General features: G+C 43.9%; 1 protein-coding gene and 1 non-coding gene across 15 annotated transcripts in view; both read right to left on the reverse strand.

The window, feature by feature from the left end:
* The window catches only part of PRRC2B (proline rich coiled-coil 2B), a 97061-nt gene that overhangs the window by 13136 nt on the left and 72290 nt on the right, over positions 1 to 11635 (reverse strand). For 10 of the 14 annotated variants that reach the window (XM_037798616.1, XM_037798615.1, XM_037798613.1 and 7 more), the window contains 7 exons: positions 4340 to 4422; positions 3588 to 3779; positions 3241 to 3438; positions 2657 to 2743; positions 1430 to 1534; positions 1073 to 1265; positions 55 to 152 (listed from right to left, as the gene is read on the reverse strand). In XM_037798616.1, the coding sequence (XP_037654544.1) occupies positions 55 to 152; positions 1073 to 1265; positions 1430 to 1534; positions 2657 to 2743; positions 3241 to 3438; positions 3588 to 3779; positions 4340 to 4422 (956 nt within the window). The remainder of the gene's footprint in view (positions 1 to 54; positions 153 to 1072; positions 1266 to 1429; positions 1535 to 2656; positions 2744 to 3240; positions 3439 to 3587; positions 3780 to 4339; positions 4423 to 11635) is intronic. The other 4 variants (XM_037798617.1, XM_037798625.1, XM_037798614.1 and 1 more) reach the window with 2 other exon arrangements.
* LOC119505793 lies at positions 483 to 572 on the reverse strand. Its single transcript, XR_005210833.1, has one exon. It is a non-coding gene; the product is annotated as a small nucleolar RNA SNORD62 (small nucleolar RNA).

An 11635-nucleotide genomic window follows, 5' to 3' on the forward strand; every position in this document is an offset into this window, starting at 1 on the left:
TGTGCTTTAACTCCCCTCCTTCTCCCACCAGGCCACCTGGCCTGCCGTCTTCACCTGTTGGTAACTCTGCTGCTGAGGTATCGTTTGAGGAACCAGCCGGGGCTGACTTGCAAATACATGGCCATCCAGATACAGAGGCGGGAGATGGCTGCCTAGAAACAGAACCGAGGAAGGGGGAGAACTGTATCAAGGCTCACTGTTTCTGAATATTCCTCCAGATACTTCCACACAAAGAACTCACACATCCACTCTTTCCGAGGGAACCAGTGGTGAGGGCTTTGCTGTTGCTGCTGGCCCTGTGCTTCTGTAGCATCTTGCCCATTTACCACACACTTGGCATGCACCTAAGGGAACCTGAGAAGGCTGGCAGAATCAGGGCCAGAAGAAGGGAAGTCTCTCCAGCCTACCTGTTCCACCTAACCACTCATTAACTGCCCTGGACACTCAGGAGAGGGGTTTATTGTAATTGAGGGCCACCTTAGTCTCTCAGTCACTTTCTTCTTCTTCATCTCCCTGCTACTTGAGTCCACAGGGGAGGGTCAGAAGGATCTATTGGAATTACATCATTGAGACTATATCAGTTGGGCCCTCAAAATCCCCACACCCTTCCTTGGGGCACCAAACACAGTGACAAGGACAATAAAAGTGGCTACCAGGATTGAGGGCTTAGTTAACACAAAACACTTTCCAACCACTCCAAAAGGTGTTATTACCCCGGTTTATTTTACAGAGGAGGAAGTCACAGCTCAGAGAAGTGAGCTCACTGGTGGAGACAACACAGTACCCACATACGACCCAGGTCTGACTCAAAGGTAAATCTTTCCTCACTCCTCTCTCCCAGAGTGTGGGAGAGCCTTGCAGTCACTCAGTACTGCTTCTCTGAATAGGGAAGCAGGGAAGTAGGAAGCAAGTATATCTATAGCACATGGAAAGCTATGACCAAACAAATTCCTATTGATATACATTCCAGAAGTTGGAGTAAGGAGGTGGTGATCAGGGCTGTTTATCTAATGTTTCTCTCAATGATGAATGGAGAAGGCTCCCTGAGGCCTAGCTCAGGGAGATAAGATACCTGGAATAGAAGCAGAGGGTGCTACAGAGGCCACGGGCATGGGTGGCATGGAGACTCCACCGAAAGCACTGTAGCTGACCCCACTGGAGGCTCCCACGGAGGACGGAGGCTGGATGCCTGAACCAGCGCTTCCTGGAGAGCTCTGCTCTGGCAAACTCGGGGAGTTTTCCCAAGCCTTGCGTGCAGACTCCATCTTCAGAAGCAAGGGGAAGGGCAAAAGATAACAATTATTACTAGGGACTAAAGTGGATAATACAAAATCTAAGCTATAGGATGGCAAGAATGGGGTGGGGAGTGGTTCCCTCCTCTTGCCTCTTCACAAGCTCAAATCCTTGCCTAACCCAGGGCTTGTGTTACCTTCAGAGTGAGGTCGGCAGTGGGGAAGGACATTGGGGAGAGGCCAATGGCCCTCTGGATGTGATGATCCCGCCGGAGGATGGGAATAGACTGTGTTAACCCTGCCTGGAGAGGGGAGAAAAAGGAAAGCATGAAACACAAACAAGAGCAGAGAAAGCGAAACATGCCTGTCAAAATGCATCTTTGATTTTGTCCACATGTACTTGAGACCACCAAGATGAAGCTGGCAGTGGCCAAGACCACAACTTACCACCCTCAAACAGTTGCCGTAATTTCTTGATAGAAGTCTGCAGAGTGGCACATCCAAACCCATACCCCAGAGAGCCCTCCAGACAAGAACAGTCAAGTCTCAGCAACCTAGAAAAATGACTGGCTGCTGACACACAGTACTTGGTTTTGCAGTAACTGCTACCTGGCTTAGCGATACCCAGGTCTCTCAAGCCGTGCAGGGAACTCTGTGAAAGAGATTCCTGGTCACATGTGCTAGGAAATGCAATAAACTGTGCCCTTCTCCTGCAGATCCCAGTGTTCATTAGCATATCACAGGGACTGCTGAGAAATCTCAGAGCAAATAAACTTGTTCAACCCAGCATTCCCAAACGTATGAGATGACAGAACTGTTTTTCCCTCTCCACAGCTACAGCATTCGCAGCACCAATGTTCCCTGAAACCCTCCTTGGGAAATGCTGCCCGAATGACATGGATTCACTCAGCACCTCTTACACACAAAGCAGTGGGGATGGGGCAGTGAAAAGAAATGTCACTGAGGCAGAACCTAGGCTGTGGCCACAAGTGGCCCACAACTGAGGCATCACCCTGCTATTGAGTCATGGTAGAGGACCAAAGGGTCTCTTGGATTACAAAAGAGCCAGCCCAAAGACTCTAAGGACCCTCAAGCAGTGAAGACAGGGACTCCTGAGTAGTCCCTCTCATACTTTATCCATGCCCTCCCCACTTCCCATGGAAGAAACAGTCTGTATAAGTGTCAGCCAAGACCTGGAACAAAGGAAGACTATGAACTCAAAGAATGCCAAATAAGTAAGACATTATGAATTACACTAGCCGCATTTTAAGGTCACAAAACCTGGGCATGGAATGTTTAAGCAACTTGCCCAAGAACATCTGGCTAACTGGAGACTGAGTCACACCAGGTATGCCTGACTCCAAAGCACAAAGTGTCACAGGACTTTGCAGAAATGAGGGGGATAAACAGAGCTGGAGACTTACATTACTGGCCAAGGCATCCTGAAGTTTGACAACTGGATTCCCTACAGGACCAGAAGCAGAACCAGGTGGCAAGCTGAAATCAGAGTCCTGAAAAAAAAAAAAAAAAAGGAACACAGCCCACTGAAATCATCCCAGCTCACCTTTCAGCAGAAGCACACATTAATCTGATCCCCAATCTCAGCATCCCAAAAAACCCACTAAGCAGCATTCACCGAGAGCCATACATGAGCAAAATGGCTAGATGTTTCCTGACAGCACACAAGAAAGGGAGAGACTGCCACCCCTAGGCTCTTGTCTCCCTGTTCTCTACCCACTGGGTGGCCAGTGAAGATCCATGGCCCTTCCATCCTGAGAACCTGGTTTGTGTCAGAAATGAAATCTATGAGGCAATTCAACAGTACCTGCCACCCATCCATAACTGCATGTCAACACTTTCTTCCCTGGAATTTTTCTCAGTTCCCCTCTCCTGGCTGTTTTTAAGAGACAACCCTGTCAAAGATCCCTTCTCTCTAAGTGCCAAAAAGAAAAAAAGAAAAAAAAGAAAGAAAGAAAAAAGGAAAGAAGGAAACAAATCAAAGCCTCACTTTTGGATTTACTCCAAATTCAATGGGCGGCACAGGCAGCACGGAATCGACGTGAATCTCTACCCCGTTAACAGGCGGGACGACGGCCCCTTGCAGCCGCTCGGCCCCCTCCGAGCCCTTTCTGTTTTTCAGAGAACGCTCATTGCCGATGGGTCCTGGTCTGTGCTCCTTGCTCTGTCCTGAGCCTTGTTCTGAATCCTTGATGAAAAAGCAGAGAGGCTGAGACACAGAGACTGGAATGACCCAATCTCCAGTTTGTAAGTGCCCCCAGAATTGGGGAGGATAAAGAGAGACAATGGCCCCTTCCGCCCAGGCCCTAGCCACTGTGAATGGAACTTCCAGGTTACCTTTTGCTCAGATTGCTTCTGAGCCTGCTCCTTGTGACTGTCGGCCTTGGGTTCCGCCAGGCCGGGCCCGTTCATCTCCTCTGGTTTCAAAGTACCATACGGGGAGCTGCGCTGCGAGGAGGTCGCGGACGACTCCCGAGACTCGGCACTCAAGTCAACGCCACTATCTCCCTGGCTGCTCTTAAAACCCTGCTGTGCAAAGCACAAAATGGGTTAGAGCCCTGACCCCAAAACTCCAAAACAGTCATCCAAACACTGAGACTGAGTGAGACACTGAGACTCACCTCCCCCACACCACTGCCCCTTGCAGATTCTTGTCCTGATTTCAGTCCCGACCTGACAACTTAGAACACACTGAACAAATGCATCGACCCTGCCCAAGCCTCACAACCACAAGATACTCAGTGGTTCTTAAACCAAGACTGCCATTCTCATTCCACCCAAACCAGATGGAAATTCCAGTCTCCTCAGAAAAGAAGCACTCAATCCCTCTCCCTACTCAGGTTGGCTTTTTCCCTTGTCATCCCTTTCTTTCTTCACTTCACACAGATACTGTACACAAATCAGAAATCAAGACTGAAGAGTCGGCGACGAGCCTGCTGAAATGGCCTCTGGTCCAGACTCAACTCCTGTTGCAGAGGAATAGTCAAGGCAGGTCACTGGAATGAACGGGGCCCTGGGCAAGCTAGCCATGAGGACAGTGGGCACACACTCAGCACCCCGACCAGCACACATATGATGATCACACTCACTTCTGCAGAGCCAGGCTCGGTGCTGCTGAAGGCAGTGACGGCTTTACTCCAGGAGTCACTGTTTGAGGTCTGAACCGGGAGTGCTACCAGAGAGAGGAAGACAGACAGGGCTTCAAAAAAGGAACCACCAGCCTGAAACAGCATGAGCTTATAGACTCTTCAAAAACAAGCACAGATACAGCTTACAGAAATCTGACTCCCCTACCTCCCCCCTCCCGCCTCCACAAAATGACACAGTAGCGAACAGCCTTGATATACAGAAGCTAATCTGATAGTTTATCCAACTTTCCAACATCATCACACAGATTTCACACAACCTGTTTCCCATTTCATTATTATATGCTCTATAAAGTCACTGGCAACTTTTTATTCACAGCTGCTAGAATTCTACATCACTAGCTCTGCTGTATTGATATTCTTTCAACGAAGTTAAGCAGACCATTTCTAAAAGCTGAAAGCTTCCAGAAAGTCTTGGAAAGATCCAAGTAAGTACTACTAAATTTCTGTTAGCTTACAGACCTCTGTGAGACTCTGACAAAAGCCATGTACTCTAAGCCCAGAAAAATGCACATGCACACAAAATTGTACATGCTATTTTAAGATCCAGGGGCACTCTGAAGCCATTCATAGACCCCTTCGTAAGTAACCAATGAGATACTGTAGGATCCTGGAGGAAAGCATGTGACAAAAGCAGTACATTTACACTATGATGCCCACCCCTCACACACTATACCAATTTATTAATATTTCATCAAAAGATTATTGTGCTTCCCTTAGAAGAGCAGAATACTTTCAAATGTTATTTTTGCAATGCGCTGGAACCAAGGTTTAACCAGGAACACTATGAGAGGCAACATGGCAAGAAAGAATGAATCAAGGCCTAGAACCTAGCATCTTGGGTGTCTATCATGTGGCACCGGGGTCAAGTCACTTCACTCTGGAAACCTCAGCTGCTCTGAGTAAAAACAAGCTGGAAACAGATGGTCTCTCTATGGACCACCTGCCAGCCATCAAATATCTTTGTTTATTCAATCTTTGTACCTCCAGAGGCTTAGAGAAGGGCCCTTCCCAGAGCAGGCATTCAAAAAGAATCTACTCAATAAAGAAGGTTTTATATTTTAAAATGAAAAGTTACCAGAAAAACTGCATCGAAGCCCTGCCCCAATCAAGATGACTGTGATGATTAGGTTCATGCGTCACCTTGGCCAGATGACAGTACCCAGTTGTTTGGTTAAGCAAGCACTGGTTCAGATTGTTACTGGTTCAGATTTAAATTTTGTGGATTTAAATCATCAGTAAGTTGACTGCCTTCAACAATGAGAGACGTCTAATCCAATCAATTGAAGGCTAAGGAGAAGTGATAATTTCAGCAGTCAGAACAAAGAATATCCATGTCTACTTTAGTCAGCCAGCTGCACCTGGAGAATTCATCAAAAACCTTCATCAGAGTTCCTGCTTACTTCCCTACGGAATTTGGACTCGTGCATTCCTACAGTCATGTGAAACAAATTTTATAAAAATCTCATAGTATTTAAGGTATCTTTTGTCGGTTGGTTTCCCTAGAGAATCCTGATTGATAACAAGGATGAAATGAGAAGCATCAGGGTTCCGCCTACCCACAGAAGCTCTGAACCAGCAAGAACTGGCAGAAACATCTTCTTTCTCAAAAATCTAGAAAGCAGTTAAAGGACTGCAATAACAAGGCAAGTGCCATATCAAGAAAAAGGCCACTTAAAAGCAGTAGAATCTCATGGCATTTCTTCTACCCCCTCACTAGTTAGGCCTAGGGACACACTCCCAGTGCAAATCCCGGGTCCCAGTTACAGAGGAGGCAGAGTAACTCTTGTAGACATACTGAAAGCATGTATGTTTGGCCCAATCTGCTGGTGGTGGCCCAAGGGACTCTCTGTCCAAGAATCTGGCCTGTGTGTAGAAGGCAACTCACAGAGCTCTCCTACAAAATGTCCATATTAAGAGAAATTAGAAATTCCCTAAAGAAGTTCAGTAGCAAATTGGAAATGGCAGAAGAAAGAATCAGAGAACTTGAAGATAAAACAGTTGAATCATTTGGTCTGAGAAGAAGAAAGAAGAAAGAAAAGTGAAGAGAGCCTGAGGAACCTGTGGGACAGCATCAAGCATACCAATATATGCAATGTGGGCATCCCAGAAGAAGAAAGAGAGAAAGGGACACAGAGAATTTTCAAAGAAATGATGACTCAACACTTTCCAAATTTAACAAAAGACATGAATATACACACATCAGGATAAACCCAAACAGACTCACACTGTGCCATGTTATAATCAAATTATCCAATGCCAAAGATAAAGAGAGAATTCTGAAAGCCACAGAGAGAAGCAACGTGTCACATATAAGGAAGCCTCAGTAAGATTAACTGCTGATTTCTCAGTGGCAACCAGGGAAGCAAGATGCAGTGGGAAGACATATTTAAAGTACTGAAAGCAAGACATTACCAACTAAGAATTCTATATCCAGTAAAACTCTTTCCAAAATGAGGGACTGAGACGGAAGAAGATGGCGGCATAGGGAGGAGTGGAAGCTAGTATGCCCCCCTGGAACAACTAATAAACAACCAGGAACAACTAGTAAATACTCTGGAATAACTGCAGGGGGGACAAACGTGACTGTCCACTCATCATACACCAACCTGAATTGAGAGGAATGCCCAAGACTGCAGCATAAAACCTGTAAGTAAAAACTGTGGATCCAAGCTGGGAGCCCCCTCCCCACACGGCCCAAACCGCAAAGCCTTGTGGTACTCGAGAGCAACACTCTCTGAGCAAGCGAATATAGCTCAGCCCAGCTCCAACTGGGGTTTTAATTAACAAACGTGGACTGCTCCATACAAGATACAAATACCCAACAAGCAGACAGAGGCTTTTGGTGAGGACTGACGTTGGAGAGCCAGAGGGTGGCAACGGACTGGCCCTGAACGGGTCTTTCGCTCCTTTTTTGGCTCAGTGGAGACAGCCTCGGCCATCTTCAGTTCCCAGAGCTCTAACCCAGACAAGGGTGGAGATAGCACAGGCAGAAAGACTATTCAAATGTAAATGACTTCTCCCTAGGGGGAGTATTTTCCCCAAGAGGAAGAAGGTGGGGCCCAGCTCTACTACCTGCCTTCCATTCAGAACCAGACCCCAGAGCCTGGGGGAAAACAGCCACTGGCCACACCTCCTTACACCAGTCTGGAGCTACAGGCTGACAGGTGCCACCTGCTGAGCAGAAAAGCACAGTGACTTGAGTCCTCACAGGGTGCACCAATCTTCTAAGACACATCCTCAGGGAGACCTGATACTACTGCCTCCTTCTGTGACCTGAGCCTGTTCTGGTCTGCAAAAACCTGATTGGGGTAACCAAGGAAATCAAATGACTAGACAACAGAAAACTACAGCCTACACTAAGAAAAATGAAGTTATAAGCCAGTCAAAGGAACAAACTTACACTTCAACTGAGATACAGGAATTTAAACAACTAATACTAAGTCAATTCAAAAAGTTTAGGGAAGATATGGCAAAAGATGAAACGTATAATGAAAACACTGGGCGTACATAAGGTAGAAATCAAAAAATTTGAAAAAACAACTGGCAGAACCTATGGAAATGAAAGGCACAACACAACAGATGAAAGACACAATGGAAACATACAACAGCAGATCTCAAGAGGCAGAGGAAAACACTCAGGAACTGGAGAACAAGGCACCTGAAAGCCTACACGCAAAAGAACAGATAGAGAAAAGAATGGAAAAATATGAGCAAAGTCTCCGGGAACTTCAGGACAAAACGAAATGCAGGAATGTATGTGTCATCGGTGTCCCAGAAGCAGAAGAGAAGGTAAAGGGGGCAGAAGCAATAATAGAGGAAATAATCAATGAAAATTTCCCATCTCTTACGAAAGACATAAAATTACAGTTCCAAGCAGCACAGCGTTCCCCAGACAGAATAGATCTGAATAGGCCTATACCAAGACACTTAATCAGATTATCAAACGTCAAAGATAGAGCATCCTGAAAGCAGCAAGAGAAAAGCGATCCAGCACATACAAAGGAAGCTTAATAAGACCATGTGCGGATTTCTCAAAAGAAACCACGGAGGCAAGAAGGAAGTGGGGTGATATATTTAAGATACTGAAAGAGAAAAACCACCAACTAAGAATCCTACATCCAGCAAAACTGTCCTTCAAATATGAGGGAGAGCTTAAAATGTTTTCTGACAAACAGACAATGTCTGACAGTTTGTGAACAAGATACCTGCTCTACAGGAAGCACTAAAGGAAGCACTGCAGACAGAAAGGAAAAGACATGAGCGAGAGGTTTGGAAAACAATTTTGGGAAATAGTAGCACAGCAATTTAAGTACACTGAACAAAGATGACTGTGAGCATGTTTGAAAGAGGAAGGTTAGGACCATGTGGGACACCAGAACGGAAGATGAAAGATAAAGACTGTATAACTCAGGGAAACCTAGGATGCTCAATGATTGTAATAAAAGGTACAAATATGTTTTTACATGAGGTAGAACAAATGAATGTCAACATTGCAAGGTGTTAAAAATAGGGTGGAATTGGGGGGTAAATACAATCAATGCAAACTAGAGACTATAATTAACAAAAACATTGTATTATGCTTCCTTTAATATAATGAAGGCAATATACCAAAGCTAAATGCATATGGGGAGGTGGACATAGAGGAAGGGTATGGGACTCCTGGCATTGGTGATGTTGTCTGACTCTTTATTCTACTTTAGTTTAATGCCATCTTTCCTTTTGTTGCTTCCCAGCTGTCAGGTTTTTTTTTTTTTTCCTCTCTCTCTCCCTCTTTTTCTTTTGTCTCCCTACCTTCTTTGACGCTTTCTCCTTCTTTGTGGAAGAAATGGAGATGTCCTTATATAGATAGTGGCCATGGTGCTGAATACATAAATATATGACTATACAGGGAACCAACGATTGTTTACTTAGGATGGAATGTATGGTATGTGAAGAAAACAGTTTTTAAAAAAATGGGTTGATAAAGAAACCCTGAGGACACTATATTGAGTGAAATAAGCCAGGCACATAAGGACAAATATTGTATGGTCTCACTGATATGAACTAATTATAATATGTAAACTCACAGACATGAAATATAAGTTACCAGGATATAGAACGAGGCTAAAGGAATGGGGAGCAGTTGCTTATGAGCAGAATGTTCAACTAGGGTGAACTTAAACAATTGGAAATGGACAGAGGTGATGATAGCACATTGTGAGAATAACTAACAGTGCTGAATGGTGAAGGTGGTGGAAAGGGGAAGCTCAGAGTCACGTCTGTCACCAGAAGGAAAGTTGGAGGTTAAAAGATGGGAATGTATAAAACAGTGAACCTTGTGGTGGACAATGTCCATGATTAACTGTACAAATATTAGAAATCCCTCTCATGAACTAGAACAAATGTATGACACTATAGCTAGAAGATAACAGAGGGGCATATAGAAAAAATATATATACCTACTGCAAACTATATACTCAGTTCATAGTATTTTTTTTTTTTAATCTTCATTTTATTGAGATATATTCACATACCACGCAGTCATACAAAACAAATCGTACTTTCGATTGTTTACAGTACCATTACATAGTGGTACACTCATCACCCAAATCAATCCCTGGCACCTTCATTAGCACACACACAAAAATAACAAGAATAATAATTAGAGTGAAAAAGAGCAATTGAAGTAAAAAAGAACACTGGGTACCTTTGTCTGTTTGTTTCCTTCCCCTATTTTTCTACTCATCCATCCATAAACTAGACAAAGTGGAGTGTGGTCCTTATGGCTTTCCCAATCCCATTGTCACCCCTCATAAGCTACATTTTTATACATCAGTTCATAGTATTTTAACATTCTTTCATCAACAATAACAAATGTACTATACCAAAACTATGAATCAATAATGGAAGGGGTTGATTAGAGGTTCAGGAGGATTGGAGTTTCCTTTTTTTGATTTTTTTCTTTTCTGGAGTAATGAAAATGTTCTAAAAATTGAAAAAAAAAAATTGTGGTGATGGATGCACAGCTGTATGATGGCACCATGGGCAACTGACTGTACACTTTGGATCTCTGGATAGTTGTATGGTATGTGAACAATCTCAATAAAAAAATTAAAAAAAAATTAAAAAAAAAACTGAAATAGATGGGAGGAATGTTACAATTACATAGCCATAAAGCTAATCAAATTAAAAAAAAAGGGGGGGATTAAGACATTCCAAGTAAAGAAAATCTGAGGCATTTTGTCACCATTAGACCAGCCCTACAAGAAATGCTAAAGAGAGTTCTGCAGGTTGAAAGAAAAGGACGCTAGAAAACTAACTAAAGCCACATTAAGAAATAAGCATCGCTGATAATGACATGGGTAAATATAAATACCAGTACTCTTGTATTTTTTATTTGTAACTCCACTTTTTACTTCCTACAGGATCTAAGAGGCAAATGCACAAAATACAATGAGAAATCAATGGTTTGGTGCTAAACGTGAAAATATATAAATGTAAATACAACAAGAACTACACAAAGGTGGGGGGGCATGGAGGAGAGTAGGAACATAGTTTATGTATGCTATTGAAGTTAAGTTGGTATCAAAGCAAACACGATCGTTAGAGGTTTATGTTAAATTTAAGCCTCATGGCAACCACAAAGAAATATCAAATATTCTATCTCACAGAGACAGAAAGTAGAGTACAAGTTACCAGGTTACCGGGGTAGGGGAGACAGGAAGAATGAGAAATTAATGCAAAATGAATGTAGGGTTTCTGTTTGGGGTGAAGAGAAAGTTCCAGTAATCGATGATGGTGAGGGTACTGCAACACTGTGAATCTGATTAATTCCAATAAATGGTATGTTTGGGAGGGATTGTGATAGGAAGATTTATGTTGTATATATTGTGCCATTTGGATGAATTATGTCCCCCAAAGTGCCATGTTCTTTGATGCAATCTTGTGGGGCCAGTCGTATTAGTTTGATTAGGCTGGAAGCTTTGGACTAGGTTGTTTCCATGGAGGTGTGACCATTCAGGGTGGGCACTGATTGATTAGTTCACTGGAGCCCTATAAAAGTTCAGAGAGAAGGAGCCCACTGGTAGCTGCAGCTGAGATAGACACTTTGAAGATGGCCATCTGAAAGCTGATGCTTTGGAGAATGCCATTTTGAAATGCAACCTGGGAGAAAGCAGATGCCAGCCACGTGCCTTCCCAGCTAACAGAGGTTTTCCAGATGCCATTGGCCTTTCTCCAACAAAGGTATCCTATTGT

Source organism: Choloepus didactylus, chromosome 10 (genome assembly GCF_015220235.1).
Source record: "Choloepus didactylus isolate mChoDid1 chromosome 10, mChoDid1.pri, whole genome shotgun sequence".
Taxonomy (NCBI): domain Eukaryota; kingdom Metazoa; phylum Chordata; class Mammalia; order Pilosa; family Megalonychidae; genus Choloepus; species Choloepus didactylus.